The sequence below is a fragment of the Podarcis tiliguerta genome, assembly GCF_965153285.1.
Source record: "Podarcis tiliguerta genome assembly, chromosome: 12".
In the NCBI taxonomy this organism is placed as follows: domain Eukaryota; kingdom Metazoa; phylum Chordata; class Lepidosauria; order Squamata; family Lacertidae; genus Podarcis; species Podarcis tiliguerta.
Genome location: NC_139545.1, coordinates 32,531,286 through 32,554,328, shown reverse-complemented (window position 1 = coordinate 32,554,328; position 23,043 = coordinate 32,531,286). Strand labels below are relative to the sequence as shown.

Genomic DNA, 23,043 nt, shown 5'->3' with positions numbered 1-23,043 from the left:
ACTGGTCCTTCTAGCTAGGAATGATGGGAGTTGTAGTCCAAAAACAGCTGGAGATCCAAGTTTGGGAAACCCTTCCTTAATTTAAGCCTAAATCTCCTGAAGTGTGCCACCAGAGTATGATTTTGTTTTCTTTCAGCACTAATTGCCTAAGGGTTCCCCATCCTTAGAAACTGGAGCCCTCTTTGCACTTAGAAATTGTGTGTGGGTGTTAGCCCAGGAGAGGGCCTTCTCTGTGGTAGCCCCTAAGCTGTAAAACTCCCTCCCCACAGAGGTACATCTGGCACCTTCATTATATAGCTTCCGGAAAACGCTGAATGTGTACCTTTTTATCCTGGCTTTTGACATTTGAAGTGTATGTTTTAAGGACCCACCTTTTTGGAATTGTAGGTTGTTTTAAACTCTCTTTAATACTATGTTTTAATGTTGTGACCCACCCTGGGACTTTAGGATGAAGGGCAGATAATTAAAAAATAATAATCTGTAACCAAGGCTTCTGTCAGCACTTAAAGCACCATACATTGTAACTTTTGCAGAGGTCTTAGGCTTAATGCCTCATGTAACCTGAGATATATAACCATGCAACCAAACTTATAGCCATCCCCAACTCTAAATAGCTCTCCTTTAATATTAAATAAGAAGAAGAAATGGTTACTTCACAGATTGATACCCAGTAACAATAGTTATATAGGCAAGAATTTATTTTGTGTTGTGTTAGTTTTTTAATTTCACGCTGTTCTGTGCATACAGAGCAGCTGGATAGAGCAAGTCTGTGGAAGGCTGGCTTCTCTTAAACTGTTTTCATTTTATGTTTTGGAAAGCCTGATCAGCAAAATTGTTACGTAAGCTTACTGTAGTAAAAATAATTCAAGATATGAATGCTTTGTGGTACTCTGTCACTTGAGATGCAAATGTTACCTTGTTGAAGTTGTTTGCACTAAAATATACATGAAAAATCACTTGCCATTCCTTACATTTAATAAAGAAATACTTCCCCTTTTCTCCAATATTTAACAGGTTTTATTTCGACTGAATTTCCTGGTTGTGGTGTTGTGCATAGTGATGGATCGGTCTTACCAGTTCTATTACTTTGTTCCTCTAGTCACTGTCTGGTTTATGATCATATATGTTACATTAGCTCTATGGCCTCAAATAGTCCAGAAGAAGGCCAATGGTAAATATGATTCTCTTTTGTATTAAAATAACTTAAGCACTTTATTTTGCATTCAGTTATATTCAACTTTAAATAGCATTGTGATTTTTTAATACATGGCATTCTCAATAGTTAAATCAAACTACACTTTTGTAAAGCAAAGATATTCTATCTGCCTCAATTGCTGACCCAAATAACATAACAGAAGATAGTCACAAATTATCATTGTTAATGTGGCCATTTGTGGGAAGGGAGGGTTGAAGATGGGGGAATGCTCAGCAAAAGGAGGCAGGCCTAGGTAATTATTATTATCTTGGGATCCCAATATTTAACCTTTTACTTTTGTTGGGTTAACAGAAAACAGTAAAACAATTTAAGAGAAAATTCTAGAACTATTTAGAAAATTAACTTGCACTTTTAAAATAGTTAATCAAAAGATGGATATAAAATATATGTGTTTGGACACACCATTATATAGTTTGTAGTAGGCTCCTGAATACCTCTGTGTTGTTGTTTTTTATTGTATGCTTGGTTCACCTCTTGGCCTGAGAGCCTAATGCTGAATGATGGCCTGCAAAGAGCCATCATTCAAGGTAATGTGTGGCCTACCTTCTTATTGAGGAGAGAGAATTCTACGCCGGAAGGGTCCATGGAGGGAAATAACACTACTTTTCGCATACTTTTCTCAGCCATAGTTTCCCTGATCCCTGGTGCTTCTCTTTTCTCTTCCTAACTCCAAAGGGCTTGTTCAGGGTTCACTTAGTGAAAATGTCACCGCCTTGACACCATACAGCCCATCAGAGTTGGCTGTGTAATGTCACTGGGGGCAAATGAACCTTTGCCCTGGCTGTGGGGAGGGCTATGAAGCTGCCCCTGCTGCCATGACTATCTGGCTAGTGCCGCACTGGCTGTTTCATTGCCCTCCGGTGCTGCCCAGTCAGACATTTGCTGCAGTCTGCCTTAACAATACATGACTAGCTGGGGTGGAATGTGGGTTAGGAAGGGCATCCTATTGAAGTAATGTACTGTGGGTGGGTGTCATGTTTCCGTATTGCCGCACTTTCAGTAGAATTTCTATCTGAATGTTCATTCCCACCTACACACAGCTGTCCCTCTTGCGTATAATGTAAAAGCTGCAACAGAAAAAAAAATGCAATAAAAAAAGCTTACTGCCTAACATTAGTCTTGTTTTTGCTCTTGTCCACAGGCAGTTGCTTCTGGCATTTTGGTTTACTGCTGAAACTAGTTTCCCTGTTCATCTGTATATATTTTCTAGCATATTCTCAGGTTTGTATGATTTGTATATTTTGGTACAAGTTAAATATTTGGATTCTAAGGCATGTTAGAAAGCAAACATTTAAGCTGTGTTCAAAAGCAAAGCACTTGCAGCTATGGGACAGTCATGGCAACCAGCCTGTTGCTTCCGTAAGGAACAGGTTGTGGTATCTGAGAGTGGAGGACATGCTTTTAGCTCTTTTGTAAATCCATTAAGTGTTTCCACAGAAATTGGTGTTGGAATGCTTGGGTTCATTCAGAGGTCTGAGGGTGGAGCATCTGCTTTCACAAAGCACATCAGCCTGTGCTTGCATCCAAAACTGGCTGTTTTGTTTTGAGGAGAGAGAATCCCCCCCCCCCTTTTGCTGAAACCTTGGTAGACTTGGTTGCTAAAACCCAGGTCCCAACATTTTTCTAGTGAGGTGGAGGAGAGGCATATCAAAAATGTTTTGGCATTAAATGTTTTGGCATTTCTAACATTAAGAAAAGGAGCAGTTAGAACAACAAGATTCTTTCTACTGCATTTTGTTGATATTAAAATATGAATATATTATAAATGAAAACCAGATCATGTTTGCTTTCTGATATTTGACCATAAAAATAATTGAAAACATCTAGCTGCAGAATGATTGGATTTAATATTCAGGAGAACTGTATTCCTGTCTCTGTCTAGTGAACCACTCTGAAGCTTTTAGAATAGGAAATTCTGCAGCCCAAGACATTGGAATAGCACCTGTCAGCTGGTTTGAAGTTTCTGTTATTAATCTCCCAACCCCACTTTCCTGATTGATGGGATACCAGCTTTGCTTACCAGGCTGTGCTCAGGCTGAGGAACTGCATAAGAAGCATGTGCTTCCACATTCAGCTGTGCATTAAAAAAACTCATTGCTGAATGGGAGAATATATTTTGTATATATTTTTGGATATGGAATGCTTTCATTTTGCCAATGCTGCCTGCTCTTCAGGGCTAAAATGCAACTCAGCTGTGACTTCAGCATAAGATTTATGGCGTATGTGGCCTTATTCCGAGCATTTGAATGGCACTTGACTAAGAGAGAATACTGTTTGCAACCATCTCTACAAAGCACTTGCAACTCTTCAATTCCTAGTTCCTTTGGAAAGAAAAGAATTATTCACACCCTCACAATTAGGCATGGATTCCAAAACATCTGTGTGTGTGTGTGTGTGTGTGTGTGTAAGAGAGACAGAGTTTAAATGTATTTTCTTTTCAGAAACTTAAAGGACTTGTTTGTTTGTTTGTTTTTCCATTTGAAGACTTGCAGGGCATCCAGCCATATTTTTTTTTAATAGGAGAGTTAAAAGCTTTACTTTGATGAAAGCTGATTAAAACAGATGTTTAACTTTAAGAAAAGTTTATTAAACATTGCAGAATACTTTACTGTTTTTATTCAGGGAACATGGATGCATCCTTTTTGTTTCTTTTTAAAATAAAGATATTCTTCAGCAATTTTACTGTCACAAAAAATGAAAAGAAAATGTTGTTTGTGTCTCTTCACCAGCAAAATACTAAACTAAATTATACATTTGGCCAACTTTCAGCTCTCCTGGAGGAATTGCTTGATAGGTTCCTGACTGTCCTCTTTCTTGCCTATTAGTAGTGTTTTCCTCATTTTTGTTGTTTTCTCAGCCTGAACACAGAAAGCATTTAATAAGTAATCCACACTAATGGGTATCATGAATATATGTCTGATTACAGCCAAGAAACAGAATGTTTCTTTTTCCAAATTGTTGAGTGTAGATAGTGTCTGCAATTATACATTACATCATTGCAAGCTATGGCTCTGATCCATAGATCCTTGTACACAACACCAGAATGCACAAGGCAGTCTCTTTCTTTGCCAGTCTTGAGATGCAGAACATTATAATGTGAAAGAATGGGTATTTTCACATGCCTGGATAGGGGGACAAATCCTAATATGCTGTCTGTGATTTTAGGATGCTGGACTTAAATGTACTGTGAAATGATCAAGTATTTTATTCTAATCTTACGAAAGTCCCTGAGCATCTCCATTTACCTGCTGTTACCTGCTGAAATGGAATGTTTGTGTTATATGGCCCATTGATGTGACTGAACAGTTATATTCTTTTCATGTCTGTTTATTACAGGGTGCATTTGAGAAGATTTTTTCTATTTGGCCATTGTCCAAGGGCTTTGAACTAAATGGGAGCATCTATGAATGGTGGTTTAGGTGGAAATTAGATAGATACGTATGTACAGTTTATTTTTATTTTTTAATGTTGATTTTGTGCTTTGCCTTTGTCAATTACGGCTGCCAGTCTTAGGCGACTGAAAGCAAATTATGATCTCACTCTTCAAATCATAGAATTATAGAGTTGGAATGGAACTCAAGGGTCATCTCATCCAACCCCCTGGAATGCAGGAATCTGAACTAAATGAAAAATGAAATTAAAGAAGAAAAAAGTTTAGTAAATTGCTCTGGTTATTTCACTAGCTACCACTATTTGTGAAAATGTATGCAACAAACCTCAGGGAATGCAAATTAGTGGCTGTAGACCTGTGGCCTCCAGATGTTGCCAGACTACAGCTCCCACAAACCCTGATTGTTGGCCATGCTGACTGAGGCTGATAGCAGTTGGAATCTGCTGGATAATCTCAGGAGGCTCTACACAGGTTCCCCAGAGCTGCTGTAAATCCTTGGTCTGTAGTTTTTTATACAGTGGTACCTTGGGTTAAGAACTTAATTCATTCTGGAGGTCCGTTCTTAACCTGAAACTGTTCTTAACCTGAAGCACAACTTTAGCTGATGGGGCCTCCTCCTGCCGCCGCGCGATTTCTGTTCTCATCCTGAAGCAAAGTTCTTAACCCGAGGTACTATTTCTGGGTTAGCAGAATCTGTAACCTGAAGCATCTGTAACCCAAGGTACCACTGTATTATACAGTTGCTCAGTAATACATGATTAGACTGAGCACATTGGGCACTTTTGCCTGACCCAGAGAGACTAACTTCATCCCGTTGCGCCTTAAGAGACTGGCACTGGTTCTTTAAATTCAGGCATTGTTGGTGAATGTGCCCATTACATGTAGGTACCTGAACTGAACTGTCTTCTTAACTGCGCCTTTGCTAAATCCTTCAACTGAGCAGTTCTTCCTTTCTCTTGCAGGTCGTTTTTCATGGGATGTTGTTTGCTTTTATTTATCTAACATTTCAAAAACAGCAAGTCCTCTCAGAAGGAAAGGGAGAGCCACTCTTTCCAAGCAAAGTTTCTAATGTTTTATTATTTATTTCCGTTGTTTCTTTTTTGGTAAGTTTCTGAGATACCTTACTCAGCTATTGTCTTTCTTAATTCCTGAATAGTTACTCAAAGTGGGGACAGTTCATGAAAATTAGTAGCAAGTCTTAGGCATGCCATAAGAAGCCAAGGTGATTGGTCTGCTGACATTGTTTTTAAGAGTTTTGCCCAACTACACTGAATAAAGTAGAGAACTTGGGGGGGGGGGGGCACCGGGTATTTCAACACAGAAGAAAACCATCTCTAAGGCTCCAAATCTATGCAGGTTTATTCAGGATTAAACAACATTTTATTTGCCTTACTTCCTGGTATGCTTGCATAGGATTGCAGTCCAAGTGTAATTTGTAGGGCCAACACTGCTGTTCCACTCTATAAACTAATTTCATTTATAACACTGCAAAATAATTGTGTTCTTTGATGTATCCTCCATATATGTAGATTTAAATTCTATCAGTGTCTGATTTAACTATTCCTCCCTATGTTTTTAGCTATTCTTATTTTTATCTGTAAGCCACCTTGAGTCCTAGTCAGGGGGAAAGGCGGGGTATAAATAAATAAATGTATAATAATATATATGTTTATATTTTAGACGTACTCTATATGGGCCAGCAGTTGTAAAAATAAAACTGAGTGCAATGAAATGCATCCTTCGGTTTCAGTTGTGCAGGTAATTGTGTTCCCTTTGTTGCTTGTAATTGCAGTCTTTGATTATAAACACTCACCCAGGATGTAAAGTGCTAAGGCTTACAAAACTACTGAGAAATCTGGCCTTCACAAGTAATGGCGGAGCAGAGTCAAACAATGTGCAGGAATCTAAGGTGTTTTGTGCACCTTAGATTGCTGCACATAGTTCAATTGTCTGGGGTAGTTCTCTCTTGCCCACCTGTGTGGTTGATCATAAACATGTTCAGACAAAACAAAGTAAGAGTATGTGAGCATAATAGCACTACTGTGATAGTGATAGGTCTGCAATTTATTTATTTTAGAGCATTTTATTCCACTCTTCAACCAAAGAGCAGCATACATGCCATTAATTAAAACAAGTCCCTTTATTGCAGACTGACAATCTCAAAATACATGATAAAATGATTAGAGTTGGGCTGAAGACTGCAGGTCCTTATGCACAGGGTTCGGGCAATATGGCAGTCAGGTGCCAAAACCCACACATCTAGCCATCTCTCTCGGGCGGCTGGCATTCCCGTATCAAGTGACCAGACTGTTCCCTCATTACAGAAGAGCCTCAGGGACAGAACTTCATCCTCCCCCCCCCCCCCCCGAAGTGTGTTGCATCCAGTTACCTAGACTGAAGAAATCTGGCCAGAAATTCTTTGTCCCAGAGCTTACAATAGGAAACATTGACAAGAGGACTTGTGTCCACTTGAGCTCCAGCTGAGTTCCCTTCATTGGCCGCCTCCCACCTTGTGCTCAGTTTCCTAGCCAAGCTAGAGTGTGATCCCGTAGTGCGGAAATGGGGAGCCTTTGGCCTTCCAGAGATTGTTGACTACATCTCCCATCATCCCTGTCCATTGGCCATGTCATCTGGGGCTGATGGGACACAGTACTTATTAGTTTTCTCATATATATGTCGGGATGCTCAGTGACGGCCTGGTTCAGATGTAATGCTAAAATATTGGTTAGAATTGCATAAACTGGCTTTTTGCATAAGCTGGCTTTTCCCAGCTTGTGTTGATGAAACATAGTTTGTGCTGCAAATCACATTTTGGCTCCGTTGGGATGCAACAACAAACTGTGGTTAGTTTAAACCAGGAAGTAGCTGCTTCCAGTTTCCTCACAACTTTGCTGGATGGAGAGCAGGAGGTGCATGAGTCCAAGCCTCACACAGGCTCCTTCTCATATGCTCAGCTACTGCTTAGACTTTTATTGGGACAATAGCTGTTTGATATCTAATACATTTCTTTGCAAAGGCCACACTGGCTGTTTTTCAGTGGAAGCAACTGTACAAGTCTAGGATCTTCATTCCACCCCCCACCCCCCAATCTTCACATTGCCGAATTCTGATTACTACTCACAGAACGCAACGTTCTGCACCACAGTTTGAAAGCCAGTAGGTTTTGCATTTTATGAAATGTATTAAATACATTCAATAGATGTGCTATTAATCCAATCTTAGGTTGTCTGTTCAGAACCATTGAGTTTAGAAGGATTTATTTCCAGCTAAGTGAACAGGATTGCAGCCTAAAACATCTTTTCACGGAGCTTGTTTTGTCTTTCAGATTTTAGCTTTTATCCTTATCAGGAATATACCTGGCTATGCACGTTCTGTATATAGTTCATTTTTCGCTTGGTTTGGCAGAATTTCCCTTGAGGCAAGTAGTATAATTTTATTGTAATTTAAAGGATCAAACACTTAAGTCTGTTTACAATAAAACTTTAGTCGATTTGTTATCTGGCATTATGTACAATTGAGAATTGAGTGGCTGTACTATAGTTATTGGGGATGCAGGTGGCGCTGTGGGTAAAACCTCAGTGCCTAGGACTTGCCGATCGCATGGTTGGCGGTTCGAATCCCCGCGGCGGGGTGAGCTCCCGTCTTTCGGTCCTAGCTCCTGCCCACCTAGCAGTTCGAAAGCACCCCTAAGTGCAAGTAGATAAATAGGTACCGCTTTATAGCGGGAAGGTAAACGGCGTTTCCGTGTGCTGCACTGGTGCTGGCTCGCCAGCTGCAGCTTCGTCACGCTGGCCACGTGACACGGAAGTGTCTCCGGACAGCGCTGGCCCCCCGTCTCTTAAGTGAGATGGGCGCACAACCCTAGAGTCGGACATGACCGGCCCGTACGGGCAGGGGTACCTTTACGTTTTACTATAGTTATTACATGGTATAGCTATAGAGGCACAAAAATGTTCCTCTAATATACCACTTCATTTTTTAACAAAGCAATTTTGAATTTGTCCAGCTATGGGCATCTGGAATTTGGTGCTGTCAATCTTAAATCCATCTCAGCTACCACCTGAAATGTAACCAACCTAATACAAAGTGATGAAAGACCTGCACAGCAACACAGCTGGCTTACAACTCAGGAAGCTTGAGTTCTGTGCATGGTTTCTGGTTGACACTGAGGCAGAGGACTCTTGTGTCTTTAACAGTTGTGTGTCAAACAGAAATTCGACAGGTTAAACGTTTTCTAGTATGGATGTAGAATTAAAGTGGGGGGTGGGGTGAACTTTGCCTGTTGACCTTGTGGGTGGTAGATATTATTACCTGTTTTTAGCCCCTAATTCATTTTGGGGCCATACCTGCAAGAGAGGACACAAATTTGCCTAGGACACAAAGTATATGCAAACTTTTGGGACCTTGTGCCCTCTTTTGCAAGCGGGGCAGAGCGCATGGTCCACGTACCAGACCCAGGAAATCCTATTGCCATTTCTGCTTAAGACTTTAGCCTGTATTAAAATCTTTGTTGCTCTTGTGACACAAACATGACAGATATCATATGATTTATAGCATATTTGCCTAGTGTTCCAAACCAGCTTTGGGCTTAAAGCTTATTTTCATGATAAATGCAATTCTAACTTCATTTTTTCTCCCTTTCCAGCTCTTCATCTGTCAGTACCATATCTGGCTGGCAGCAGATACCAAGGGGATCTTGGTTCTAATTCCTGGCAATCCCATGCTCAACATTATTGTCAGCACTTTTATATTTGTGTGTGTGGCGCATGAAATTTCCCTGATCACAAATGATCTTGCACAGATGGTTGTTCCGAAAGATAATGCAATTCTGCTGAAAAGGTTGCTCTGTGTGGGTGGATTTTTTTCTGGACTTCTCTTTCTATCGGCATTTCAAGAACAATCAAGGCATTAGCGTTCAATAAATCGGAAAAGCTTCGCTTCAAGCTTTCATTGTGTTTGCCTGAGCCCAAAACTAAAAGAAATAAAAATCAACTGGAATTACACAAACCAACCACAACTTCTCTGTGTCTGGGCAACGAAGGAAAGCTATCAAAATGAAGGCAACTGAACATATACCGGTACGTGGTGGAAATGTCACCCCTTTGCACGGGGATATCCACCCACTAAAGGAAGAAGAAACAGAAACACACTGTATACTACTGCACGTGAAAAAAGACATATTTTCTACTTGAGCGTTTTTCCAGTTTACATCTCTCTCGAGAATTAAAGAATGGAGTGTGATTTGCTCAAGAGGCATTTAGAGACTATTGCGTCAATTTTACGTTGAGACATTATCAAATTGTTAATAATTACTAGCATATCATAACTGATGTATTTGTATGTTTCAAAGAACTGCTTTTATTGCAAGAAGTAAAACAGACCCTGATCCTGGAGCCTTAAAGGCAGTTAAATTCCTGTCAGTTTACTTAAGGAAGCCAGTTTATTATCTGTGGACAGCACCGTGTTAAATGGGTTAACAGCTGTAGACTTTTCTTTGAAGAATTCAGCATCAATGTGTGGTCAGGTTTTTCTTACTATTTTTGGAGTTTCTGAAAGTCAGAGGTTAGTAACTTGTTTCTGATTAATGCAGTGGTAGCCAATTTGACACCCACCCACCCACCATTTTGTGAGCAGCTCACATGATATGTTACCACTGACCATGCTGCCTGGGGCTGATGGGGAAATATAGTCAATAACATTGGCTACCCCTGGATGACTGGTTTTTTATGGCTACTACATATCTAGGAAAGCCTTCAAGCACTGGAGGAAGATCACATTAATTTATAATCTTATCCATGTTTACAAAGTGTATAGCATAGCATTTCAATGATCCATTTTCATTCACTTTCCTAAGTTTTCATAAGTAACATTAATTTTGAGTGTTTGACTGGTCTCATGTTGATTTTTCTAAAATATTGCTTTTTCATCACTGTTTTTAGTTTACATAATCAGTGCTTTGCATCTTACAATATTGGTTTCCAAAGTTCACTGAAAATGAAAAGTCCCCTGCCCCTCTCCTATCACCTTTTCCTTTTGTCTCCTGTTATAGGATTGTACTCACACCCTGTAAAAAAAATGAGGCAGCTAGGATATTATTCAGCTGTGCCCCTTCTCCAGCTGCAAGTAACTGCAAGGGAATTGGAAATGTTTATATCACACACACTTCAGTGAAGAGGTCAGGTACCTAGCTATGAGTATTATGAGCCTGGTGATTTTTTCATTTTGGTAGTAAGAGGTTATTATCTTGCATTAGAGTACATGAGAAGAGTATTTTACTAGTGACTATTTTTAAAGGGCTGCAGCCAGACAGTGTGTTAAAATCAGCATAGTTTTTCTATCCTTAATGGCTAGATTAAACAAGCTTTACATTCTAAAATGTTAGTTTTCTGTTCTGGCCTTTAGGATTACATCATTTCTAATGTTCTCAATTTAGCCTAGTTACAATCTTAAGCGTGCTGTGCAGATGTGGAAGCTCCAGCAGTTCAGGTTGAAGGAACAGATTGCAGCATAATGGAGCTGAATTATTTTTATCCTTTTGAATTCATGATTCTAGCCTTATTTTGGGCAGCCTCAAGGTACATTAAAGTAGTAATAGGACAAGTACAAATCCTAGACACCATTCTAATATCTGTATATCATGTAGGGGTTGTGATTCAAATTTCGTGCTGAGTTTCCTTTTCAGAAGCTGTCCCTGGAGAATTGCTGTTTGAGCAGTGCCAATTTCAACAGGCAGTTTGGGGGTTCTTATAGGGAAATAGTGAGCATCTACCAGTGATATCTTCACCCTTTATAAAGTTCTTGTGCCCAGGCCCCATTGATGGGAGTTTTAAATAGCATTTTTGGATTGCTGGGGGAAGGTAACTTTTGCAGAGAGACTTTGGCTAAAAGTAATATAGGTGCACACCTAGGAGTGGGGTGCTTGATCCTTTTGAGTCTTGGCCTCAGTGGTTGTCTCTGCTACGCTTGTATGCTGCATATGATTTTAGGGTTTGAAAGAATGAAGACAGTAATGTTTTTGATACATACACACAATTCTAGGTAATAATGAAACAGTATGGCTTTTCATTTATGGGCTGTGTTTCTGATGTATACTTTTGACAGGGGCAGCTTTGGAATCCTGTCTCAGAAAGTCAAATTAAAATATAATTAGGGGGGGGGGGGAGGATCCCACTAAATAAATGATGGATTTCAAATGAATTTCATTTAATGCTCAAGTTGAACTGCCTTCCTTGCGCTGTTAACAAACTACAGTGGGCAAGCTCCATACACAGTTGCCAGTTTATTCACAATCGTGTAAAACTGTTCTTCGCCACTGATTGTTGCATTTGATTTTTTTGTTTTTCACTTCAGTTTAGCTAAGCCAGTGAACGTTGGCAAGCCCATGGGCTGCATGTACAATTGACTTGTAACATTTAAGGAGTGAGATGACTTTACTTAGGGGTGGGAACTTTGTTATGTTTATAAACCAAGTATTGTAGATATTTTATTTATCTGTTGTACAGATTTGGTTAAAGATTATTTTTTAGGTTTGAAATATTGCACTTGTTTGCTATTACTGTATGTGGATAAAATATATTTTCTTTTAAAGTTATGTGAAAAATATGAAATAATTTAAACATTAAATAAGTGTGCTGTGGGTGCCTATTTTTGTACTGGAAGGAGCATCAATTAAGCAGAAATGTGTATGTGTGGTATTTTTTTCTAAGGAGTCTTAATACTTGATTTGAATTCTGTATTCTAATTTGTGAGAATACTGAAATAATACAAACGTTGGGGTTATGCAGAAAATTGCAGGTGAACTGTTAGGGGACGATCTTTAAGGATTGCAGTAACGAAAGGTTTCTGGCAGTAATTCACTTTTTGCCCGCCAACTTCTGAATGGCAGTGTAGCTACAGGTTCCAAAATTGCTTACTCAGCAGACTATATTCTGATAGCACTTGAGTGCTCATTTTTCCCAGTTATTACCATAGGTTGAAATAAGTAAACCAACCACATAAGCATATAAAGGACTATTTTAGCATTATGTCAAGGTCACATTGTCTATTAATTCAAAGTCTATTTAGCATGCTTCTGCCATGATTTAAAATAAATGTAACTACCTAACCCAGCAGTTCTCAACACAATAATAGCATGTATTGCGCCAAGATTATTCTTTTTCCGAAGAATTATTCAAAAATTACTCATGAGACTAACTAGAGATGCAAAGATCCAGAAGAAGAAGAAAAATGTGAGGAAATCTCCCACCCCCCAAAAAAATTTTTCCCTGTGGCCTTCATATCTCTTAAGTCCTAACATTTCTCTCCTTTGCATAGTATATACTGCTTTAAAACCCATGTAAGAAAGAGCCAATAGTTTAATATTTGTTTATTTTAAATATAACAAATATAAAAGTTACCATTTTATAAATTTGTTGAAAGTGTCCAAAGTACAAAAAAATACAGTAAATTTAGTAATATGGAAATGATTACCATCTGACACTGGAATATTTAACACGAGGCATGCATACGCCATCAGAAAAACTCAAGCATCACTGAAGCAGATAAGGAAATAAAAGATGATATTGACTGTTTTATTTACAAATTAATCGCCTCTGTAAGTTTTCTTTCCTCAGGTATACCATTTACCTGTGAATGACAATTCACAAAAAGGTGTTAGAAAGATCAATAGTCAACGTGGTTTTAATTTTACAGCTAGAGTATTGCAAGTCAGCTTTGTTCACCTTTAAATAAGAATCCTTACACAATAACTTCATAGATCACTTTCATTTGCTATGCAATTCTTAGGGTGCCTAATCTTTTGGGAGAGTGACCACCCAAATCAAATCTAGAATCAACATGTACAGTTCATAGTAAAATGTGCTTCATTGTATCATTTGGTTTTCCAACAGCGAGAAAGCAGAATACTGTATGTAATACTTGCCTCTAATCTTTGGAAGGTTGTCATACGAAATTCTCCTTTAGTCCCCGAAAGCAGTAATAAAAAACAAAACTTTTGAAAACAAGCCCCCTCAAAGTAGATTCCTGTACAGGTCACCCAAACACCTTGAGAAGTGTGCTCATATTTTCCCCGTTGCAGCAAAAACAAGGGGCCTTGTGGTACTTGAAAGACTAACAAATATTATGCAGCATAAAGCGCGGAGGCCAAGAGGCCATCAGATGCATGAATGGATAGCTCAAGTTGTTAGCTACAGATTGCCTTTGATGCATTGACTCAAGTCTACAAAAACCTATGCCAAGTTTCCCCAAAACTCACTGCCGACTTTGTTCTATTTGAATGATTCTCTGATTAACCTTGATTTTGCTGTTTTATTTTATGGTTACGCAAACCACCAAGAATTCTATAAATTTCAGCATAACACAGCTTGATACACTAATAACTAAAACCTGTTCAGTCATTCAGAGAACCCATGAGAGCGAAAAGGGGTTGGAAGTATGTATGCTATCCCAAATTTTAATTATTTTTATTTTATATGTGACAGAAGAAACACTCATCTTCATCCCAGGCAGCTCACTTGAGTTGAGGGACTTGGGAGCAACTAAGAAATAATTGGGCTGCGCAAGGAATAATTAGACCCATTCATAGCACATTTCCCAAGGGAAAAAATGAGAAAAGGGGGGTTTCAGGCAGGACAGGATTGTTTGAACGAACTCTGGCTTGGGGAACGCAAAACAGCATGTTGGGGGGGGGGAGGCAAGGCAAGGCAAGGGGGGTTGTTCTGTCTGGCAAGCTGATACCCATTGATACGTTTGCCATTCATTTCCATGGAAGTGATATTGCTTGGAGATTTCAGTTCACTCTTTTCCGTTTCAACTATTGCATCTCACAGATGCCATCTAAATTTTGTTAATTCTTACTCTTATGGCCTATGCAATACAAAGCTTTCTCACACCCTGCTCACCCCTCTGCTATTAACTTTGGGAAACCAGGCCCCCGCAAAATGCGGAAGGGAACAAGAATGCTGAGATGAGTTTGTGAGCACTTGTTGATAACTAGGTCATATTCTGCCTTTTCAAGAAATAATTTTAAAAGTCACCTTCCGTTTGCTGCTGCGGAATCTGAGTCTGATGTGGCAGGTTCCTACAAATAATAATAATAACAATAATAAAGCCTCTTTAAAACGATTATATGCTATTTTGAACTCTAAACGGTAAAAGCCTCCAAGGCTTCTGCTTAGGGAAAGGGTTGTTGTTGGAATGTGTAACCAGAGCTTTGCTATTTAAATGCAAGAGCCAAATCATCCTATAGAATGAGATGGCAGCAGCACCACCACCATGGAAGAAATCAGCGGAAGCACCACAAAACTCAAATTCACAGTGTTAGGCACCAAGAGTGATACTTACTGCTGTGTTTGCATCAGTGGCATGCTAGTGTTGTCATAGCTGTCGGGGTGAACCGGTGGCACAATCTCCCCAGTGACTGGGTGAAACACAGGCAGCGTTGAGAGAGGCCAGGCTATCTCTCTGTTTTTGGACATCTCCCGAAGTTCTTTGGTGGATTTCTGAATGGCACTGTGGTGGACCAGCTGGATGCTAGATCAAAAGGAAACAACATTTCCCCCTCATATTTAATAGAATTGCTAGCGTTGTGGAAATAAAGAGTACAAACATATACAGACATTTAAAGCCACTTGATAGATTACCACAACATCAGTGTAAACGACAAGGTTTATAAATAGCATATACTGGATTTTTTAAAAAAAGGAAATTACTTTTAGAGGGGTTAGGTCACAGAGCACTGGCAGGTTATATCCAGTCTACCCAAGTTTTCCCTGTGCTTTCAGCAGGAATATCTGGGCACAAGCTAGATGCATCACTGCAATTAATGTGCCTAATTTCTTCTGAGTAACAGCTGGGGGAGGGGAGACCAGAACCAGGCCTGTGATCCAAAGACATTGTTAACCCATTTTTCCACCATCATGGTCTCAATAACACCCCTCTCTCACATACATACACATCTGCTTTAAGAATGTAAGAGCCTCCTGCATCAAGCCAGCGGTCTTTTTAGATGCCAGCAAGAAACCCTTAAGAAAAGCATTGGTATCTATGCCAGCTTCTCTCCTGGGAAAAACAGCAACTTCAAGGAGGGGGCGCCAATTTTCATTGGGACCATGGAGAAAGCAGCTGACTGTTATTTAGAAGCAAATAAGGTACAAGGTGTATTTGATTCAATCAGGCATCCAACATTATGTCTTCTTTGACCTTGGCTGCACTGGGATAAGCCTTGGCTGCTTCTAGGTTGCCCACTGGCCTTGCATTGACCTATGCCCTCAACCAGAGGGTTCTCAACCCACTACTGTTAGGCCCTTTTGATTAGGGCTGGATTTAACAAGTAGAGTAACAAGGGTTTGGCCTAGGGCCTGTGATCTTCACAAGGTGTCACTGGCTTTGATTATGATGCTGGTGCTGAAGGTTGGGTGGATCTATGAAGTGGTCCACTGAGAGTCCAGCCCACAGGCCTCATTAGGCCCAGCATGGGTCCCACAAATCACACCCGACAGCTGATCAGCACCAGGCCCAGTGGGGTGGGTGGAGGGCAGGAGGGTGATTTGGCCTCAAGCTCAGATTCTTGCCCTGTGTATTTTTGGTACCTTATTTTGGTTTTGGGTGTAGTCATTTTAATTTTTATTAGAGCTAGGGATTTCAAAAGCGGGAAGCAGCCTGGGACTCTCTGGACCTCTTAAGAGGGCCTGTTCAGCACCGAGAGGGCACCTCCTTAGGATCACGGTTGCAGCAGTGGAGCTCGCCTTCTCTGTAAGCAGCAGTTTGGCTTCAAACCACTTCCTGCAAACAGATTTCATGGAGGTTTCAGGGAGCCGCCAATCAGCTGCTGGTTGGTTACAGCAAGTACATCTTCAAAGGATGTTCCAACCTCTGATCAGCTGTTAGGTGATTGACAACGGGTGGTCCCACCCACCTGTCAACATTGGACCATTCCTGTTCTAAGGTATGATGAGCTTTTCAGCATTCTGTTCCATGTAACCAAGTGCAGATGTTAATGCTTTTTATTTGGTATGTTTTAGAGCTTGGCTTCTTGTGGTTAGCTAACAATTATTAACAGAAGCCTCACTTTAAAAAGCAGTTTTATGGAGTATAATTTTTTGGTTACCTTATAGAAGTTGACAGTAATATCGCAAACCACAAACCTCAAAACTGAATAATAATATTCTGATTCTGGCCTCTTTTATTATGAGCTTTTAAACCCTTTTTATTTTGACCTACTCAGTTTCTCAGGATTCTACATTTTTCAAAGCAGCCACCACAAAGATGAAGAACAAGTTAAGGAGAATGAGGATGGTATACATGTATGAAGCATGAGAAGCTACTGGGAAATGAAAATTAAGTGATGGGAGAAAATAACAGGAAAGAAGACACTTACTCTGGTGTTTGCATGTTTCTCTTTTCCCTAAAAATAAAACAAAAGTTATGAATTAAATAATAGCATTGATATTTGGAACATTAAATCTAACTGCCGATGGAAATAAGTCATGGTATGGAAATGCTGGTCCTGTTGCAATGGATCATGATCTCAAGAAGATGCAGGTGTCTGCAGATGAGAGCTATACATGCAACTGGAGTTGCCTTTGGAGATTTGTTTCTGCAGCTCTAATAGCTGAAGAGGCAAGCTGCATTTTGGAGGGTTGCCTCTTCAGCAGTGAGAGGAGCGATGGCAAACGTTCAAAGAAAGAGTTGGCTGCACATCAAGTTCCTGTTTCTGCACATTCGTTTGGATCATGACCATTTGGTGCAACTTGGAAGCATTTGCCACAGGGTTTATGAGAGGGCATGGATGAAGAAAGCACATAAAGAGATGAGATAGATGAAAGACATGTACACAGAGAAGTGAAGATGCACGTTAAAAGGACAGGTGCGGGACTAAAATGTTCCCAGAACAGGTGCATGTAAAATGGAAGAAATTGTGTTGCTTGCTGCTTTTTATTTTTTCAAAAAATGCTTTTGGCTTTTATAACCCTAAATTCAGTTCACAATCTTAATAAGGTTTATTTTAATTGTTAGACACTATGTTTACCTTTAATTATCTTCAAATTACTGTCAGGTTAAATAGTTTTGTGAACGGGTTGCTCAGTTTTTGAATTTTTAAAAATAAATAAAATTTCTAATTCCAAAGTTAACAAGTAGCTGTAATTTGATTTTATTGCATGTTTTAGAAAAGGCTAAAAATGGACTGTGTTTTTATGAACTGAATCAAGTTCATCTACTTTTTTTTTGTCATGTACCTTATAAACTCACACAATTATAAAATACTTATTAATGTTTCAAAGTACTCACACGCCTTCCCTTCGGCAGCACATAATATAAGCAAGTATTAGAAAAAGCACCAGGGCTATTGCGGAGGGCACTGCCAATGTAATGAGGAAGTCTGAATAATAGTCTCGGCTTTTCAGGCTTTCAGAAGGTGGCTTATACTCGCCACCATCTGGTAAGATCCCTTCTCCACGGACCACTTCTTGATAGGTGGAAACATGCTGTGTTTTGTCAACCTGATACCAAACAGACAAAATATATTTTAGACAGTAAAACCTTGGGAGAAAAAATGGGGATCATAAACCATCAAACAGTACCACTGAGCATTCATTACAGCAGAGTTTAAGCAACAGCCCTCCAGAATCATAATTTCTTTTTTTAAGGAAAATTTGTACCACACATTGTCTGTATAGAAATCTGGTTGTAAAAATCAAGACACTTTCTGTTCAAAGTACATCATGCATTAGCTAGAGAACCCTGTCTGAGAACTGAGACCTTCCACAGAGACCCTTCTCGCTGGACCTTCAGGAATTCATAAGAGGCCAAGTCATTAGAGGGCCTTCTCTGTGGTGGCTCCCTTTCCACTTCTGGAATTTCCTCCCACAGGAAATTTGTAGGGTTGTGTTTAAGACACCAGTTAAAAATAACAATCAGGCCATTGAGCCCTTCTTGTTCGGCAGCAACGAATCATATCTTGTTGTTTTTTACTGTACTCCGTTCTGATCTCCTTAGGTAGAAAAGCCAGAATATACTGTATATAGTTTTAAGTAAACAATCAAGCAGTCATTGATCAACAGAAGATGAGATGACACAAAACCACTGCTAGAGGTTTACTTAGCACTGAATGGTTGCTTTACTGCTGGGATGGGGAACTCCTAAGAATATCTGGAGGGTCGCAACTCTGCTAGTCTTTGACCGTTAGCCCTGTAGCTAGGGGCTGATGGGAGTTGGGAGTCCCAACAATATATGAAATATTTGCATATTTACTAGGGAATAAATCCAATTGAAATCAATGGGACTGTGAACACTTAGGATTCTGTGCTTTGAGGAAAGTATCTCCTTGAGCAAGGCTTACAGAGCAAGTGCCATAGTTTGAAGAGTTACTAACTAGTTATACTTTAACTCGATAATTCTTCAGCAATGACAAGTAGCATAATTCTTTTATAGTATAAGGCTTCTTTCTATTATAGAATCATAGAGCTGGAAGGAACCCTGAGGATCATCTAGTCCAACCCCCTGCAATGCAAGAATATGCAGCTGTCCCATATGAGGATTGAACCTGTGACCTTGGCATTATCAGCACCAACCATGCTCTAACCAACTGAGCTATGTTCCTAAGTCAGACAGTTGGTCCATTTAGTTCACTGTTGTCTGAATTGCCAGATGATAGTTCATATTCCTCAATGGGTACTCTTAAACAGGGATGGCTAAGTTGTGACCCTCTAAAAGTTGTTGGACTACAACTTTCATCATCCTGATCCACTGCCCATCCTGGCTGGGGCTGATGGGAGTTGGGTTCCCACAACATCTTGAGGTTCCCCATCTCTGGTTTAACAAACTAGGTTTTCTTCAGGTGCTGGACAGCATTTAGTGACAGGGGCAAATGGGCTTCTCTAGGGAGGGCATTCCAGAGCATCAGCTCATGTCCATCCCATGAACCTCGGAAGGTTAAAAAGAAATCTACATAATCTGCCCTCCAGAAGATTATTTTAAAGACTCATTGGCTATGTGTGTTCTGCAGTACTGCCAGCCAGCAACTCACCAAGGAGATTTTACACCAGTCTATTTGAAACTGGGTACGGAACTTTTTATCACAAGTTATTACAGGTTCCATTTCTTGACTGCATCTCAGCTGATTTTGTGGGTTTTCAACTTCCCGTAAGCAGGAGGAGAATGTAGCATCTGCACCAACCATAACATAGACACTGCAAAGAAATGTTGACGGTTTTAGGATGGTCACAGATAAATTTTCAATCAATGGGTTGGATCCAAATGTCCGTGAATGGAAAGAGCTCCTCACTGTTTCCACTTGGCTCTCTATTGCACAGTTCATTTGCAGATTATGCACAGTTCAAAAGCAGACAACATGAAAGCTGGCAGCAAACTACAGCATGTGCTTTATGATTCTCTGAATGTGTCACTAAAGAACTGGATCTAGTACAGTACCAAAATTCAGTTTATCCAGGATAATCTGGGGTCCTACATCACTGCCCTCTCAAAACACCTTGTCCACAAATGAAATATGGGAAATAAATCTGTATATATTTAGATTGAGTGAACTCAAACAGGACTTCAAAATCAGACATAGCACGGGCTCCTTCAATACAGAGACATTACACCTTGTAAAAGGGAGCCTTTTGAAAAGGCAATAAGTAATGGGCAAAACCCTTATTAAGCTTAACCAGGCAAGATCAACAAGCGACCCCTTGCTTAGCAAAATGTTCAAAGGATCCTGTTTATATCTTCATGGTTGAATAAAACTTGACCACCAGAGGGCACCGAGTCCGCCCCCCCCTTCTGAGAAACCACAGAACTAGCAGAGTCTCAGTCAGATTAGATTGCATGCGAGCAACTTTGCCTGCAGAGCATCCCAAGCAAAGCAAACACTGGACAACTGCAGTGATCCTCAACACAGGGAAGAGGACAAGGCTGAAAAGGTATCTTTGTTGCTCGGAAAAGCTCTGGATGGCACTGAGAGGATCCAATGGTAGCAAATTCCCCACTGCCATGGCAGAGTCTATCAAACAAGCACTAAGCTGTGCCTAGCTGGATTCTGTCTGAAGCACTTCTAGTGCACTGACCATTTCCGAGCCAGTTTCATCAGCCTCAACTCTGCATTAAGCCACAGTGTGGTATAGCTGCACCCTTCACAAACCATGCACTTGGGAGCAATGGCAGGCTGAGATATTGGACCCAACCCCACAGGTTAAAATTTGACCAAGATAAGTGTGCAGTTCTGTATTTAGGTACAACCCCCCCCCCCCAAATCCCAAAGCTCCAAGGAAAGGCTGGGACTGGGTGGCGGCAAGCAGAACCTGGCTTTGCAGCAGCTGAGTAGAAAGGATCTCGTTTGATCACAAGCTGAACATGAGCCAGCAGCGCTATGCAGCTGCTTTAAAATCTAACACAACCTTCAGCTACCTTACCAGAAGCATCGTCTCTAAATTATGAGACATAATCTCACTTCATTCTGTGCTAGCCAAGCCACATCAGGAGTACTGGGTCTGGATTAGGGTGGCGCTGAGGTCTAAACCACTGAGCCTCTTGGGCTTGCCTATAGGAAGGTCAGCAGTTCACAACCCCACGACAGTGTGAGCTCCGGTTGCTCTGTCCCAGCTCCTGCCAACCTAGCAGTTCGAAAGCACACCAGTGCAAGTAAATAAATAGGTACCTCTGTGGTGGGGAGGTAAGCGGCGTTTCTGTGCGCTCTGGCTTCCGTCATGGTGTCCCATTGCGCCAGAAGCGGTTTAGTCCTGCTGGCCACATGACCCAGAAAGCTGTCTGTGGATAAACGCCAGCTCCCTCAGCCTGAAGCGAGATGAGCGCTGTACCCCATAGTTGCTTTTGGCTGGACTTAACCATCCAGGGGTCCTTTACCTTTTACCTTTACTGGGTCTGGAAACAGTGTCCTATGAGCAATGGCTCATAGGACTAGAATCAATAGGAGGAAATTGCAAGGAAGCAGATATTATCTTGGCTGAATTCAGGAAGCACCTTGTTCAGTTTTCCTGGCATTTTCTGATAAAAGCCTGTTCTGGAAAACCAGCAGAACCTAGCAGAAGTGTAGCGCTCATTTCTATTATTTGCTTTCCCAAAAAAAATCTGTGCGCAAGCCCATTAACCCAGATGTGATGCCCCCCCAGCCGCCATTTTGTGTTATGCCACAAACCCACACAGCAGCCATTTTGTGATTTGCATGAATGGCACTAGCTCAAAATTCCAAATGCATTCACTAGCCCAGAAAGATTGGCAACCCCTGCTTTAAGATTCTTTACTGCTTTTGTTGCAAGCTACATTCTAAAATATCTGGAATGCTAGAAGAAATATAATGAAAACTTGCTTACCCTTCTTTCATGTCATTAATAGGAAGTGGGACTCTGCCTCCCCTATCAAGAGCTGAGGTGATGTTTATGGCATTCAGCTTCTCCGGCTGCCAAACGTTTTTCACTGCTCCAAGGAAGTCTCCAAGCACCTCACTTGCCAACATCTCCTCTACATTCATATTTTTAATGAAGAACTCTGCTTGATATGGTAAAGGAAAATCTAATTGCAAAGAGAACATTAATTATGCCTTAGGTTTGTCTTTTTACAAAATTACAAAGAAGGCAGAATAATAAATCAGAAATACAGCACTGTCATTTTCTAAATATAACTGAGTGTGAAGCAATCCAAGATCCTTTATAAATCTAAGGCTTGCAAAGCAACTTCCACAAATGCTCAAGAGACATCCAGTCTCTTAACCACGGTTACAAGACTGCTGGCTGCATGGTCTCTGTACTAAACCACTGGCTTGAATTTGGTTGCTTGAAGGATGGGGGAGAAGCTCAACTCGGTCCGCATTTAAAGGAGCACCTACTTAATCACACTTTCTGAAACAACACACACACACACAAAACACAGCCATCCTTTGAAATTCACACTTCTCCAAATTTTGCAATGCAGTTATCCAGACAAGGGATGTGTACACAACTGCACATACTAGGGTAAAGTGTGCATGAAAATAGAATACAAAATTGCATTATATAAGGGGAAATTGCTTTTCAAAAATGGGTATATGGGGAGGGGGGAATGCCCTAATACACTGGTGAATTTTCCTAAGGACTTTTTAAAATAAATAGATCACAAACTGATGTGGGAAAGTGGAGAACAGAACTTAAGAATGAAAAAATGAGAAATGGAAATTGGAGGATTTGCCCATCCCGAAGCTGATCATGTCAGCACCTAAGACTCATGTAGTTTCTTGTTCCCCTGCCTTATGCACTCCAGTTCTCTCCCTCGCTTGCTGGTTTGCACAAACCACAGTTTGCCTACAAACTGAGATAAGAAATTCGCATCATTCACACTATGGTTTCTCGTTCTGACTTGAGGCAAACCATGGTGATGATCACTCTAAGAAAAGTAAGGGATTGAAAAGTAAGGGAATGAGCACTTAAGTCTTGGCATAAATGGCTCA

General features: G+C 40.5%; 2 protein-coding genes across 13 annotated transcripts in view; one reads left to right on the top strand and one right to left on the bottom strand.

The window, feature by feature from the left end:
* CASD1 (CAS1 domain containing 1) overlaps positions 1-12,251 on the top strand; it is a 32,111-nt gene extending 19,860 nt beyond the window's left edge. For all 3 annotated transcript variants that reach the window (XM_083405373.1, XM_083405375.1, XM_083405374.1), the window contains exons 12-18: positions 1,015-1,171; positions 2,358-2,437; positions 4,553-4,654; positions 5,570-5,710; positions 6,288-6,365; positions 7,933-8,025; positions 9,253-12,251. In XM_083405373.1, the coding sequence (XP_083261499.1) occupies positions 1,015-1,171; positions 2,358-2,437; positions 4,553-4,654; positions 5,570-5,710; positions 6,288-6,365; positions 7,933-8,025; positions 9,253-9,519 (918 nt within the window). In that variant the 3' untranslated portion in view covers positions 9,520-12,251. The remainder of the gene's footprint in view (positions 1-1,014; positions 1,172-2,357; positions 2,438-4,552; positions 4,655-5,569; positions 5,711-6,287; positions 6,366-7,932; positions 8,026-9,252) is intronic.
* A 706-nt stretch (positions 12,252-12,957) lies between these two features.
* The window catches only part of SGCE (sarcoglycan epsilon), a 28,706-nt gene continuing 18,620 nt past the window's right edge, over positions 12,958-23,043 (bottom strand). For 4 of the 10 annotated variants that reach the window (XM_083405460.1, XM_083405456.1, XM_083405463.1 and 1 more), the window contains 7 exons: positions 21,935-22,133; positions 19,633-19,795; positions 17,895-18,106; positions 16,984-17,010; positions 14,949-15,137; positions 14,642-14,685; positions 13,149-13,562 (listed from right to left, as the gene is read on the bottom strand). In XM_083405460.1, coding sequence (XP_083261586.1) covers positions 13,477-13,562; positions 14,642-14,685; positions 14,949-15,137; positions 16,984-17,010; positions 17,895-18,106; positions 19,633-19,795; positions 21,935-22,133 — 920 coding nt within the window. In that variant the 3' untranslated portion in view covers positions 13,149-13,476. Of the gene's footprint in view, positions 13,563-14,641; positions 14,686-14,948; positions 15,138-16,983; positions 17,011-17,894; positions 18,107-19,632; positions 19,796-21,934; positions 22,134-23,043 lie in introns of all 10 variants that reach the window. The other 6 variants (XM_083405462.1, XM_083405459.1, XM_083405457.1 and 3 more) reach the window with 3 other exon arrangements.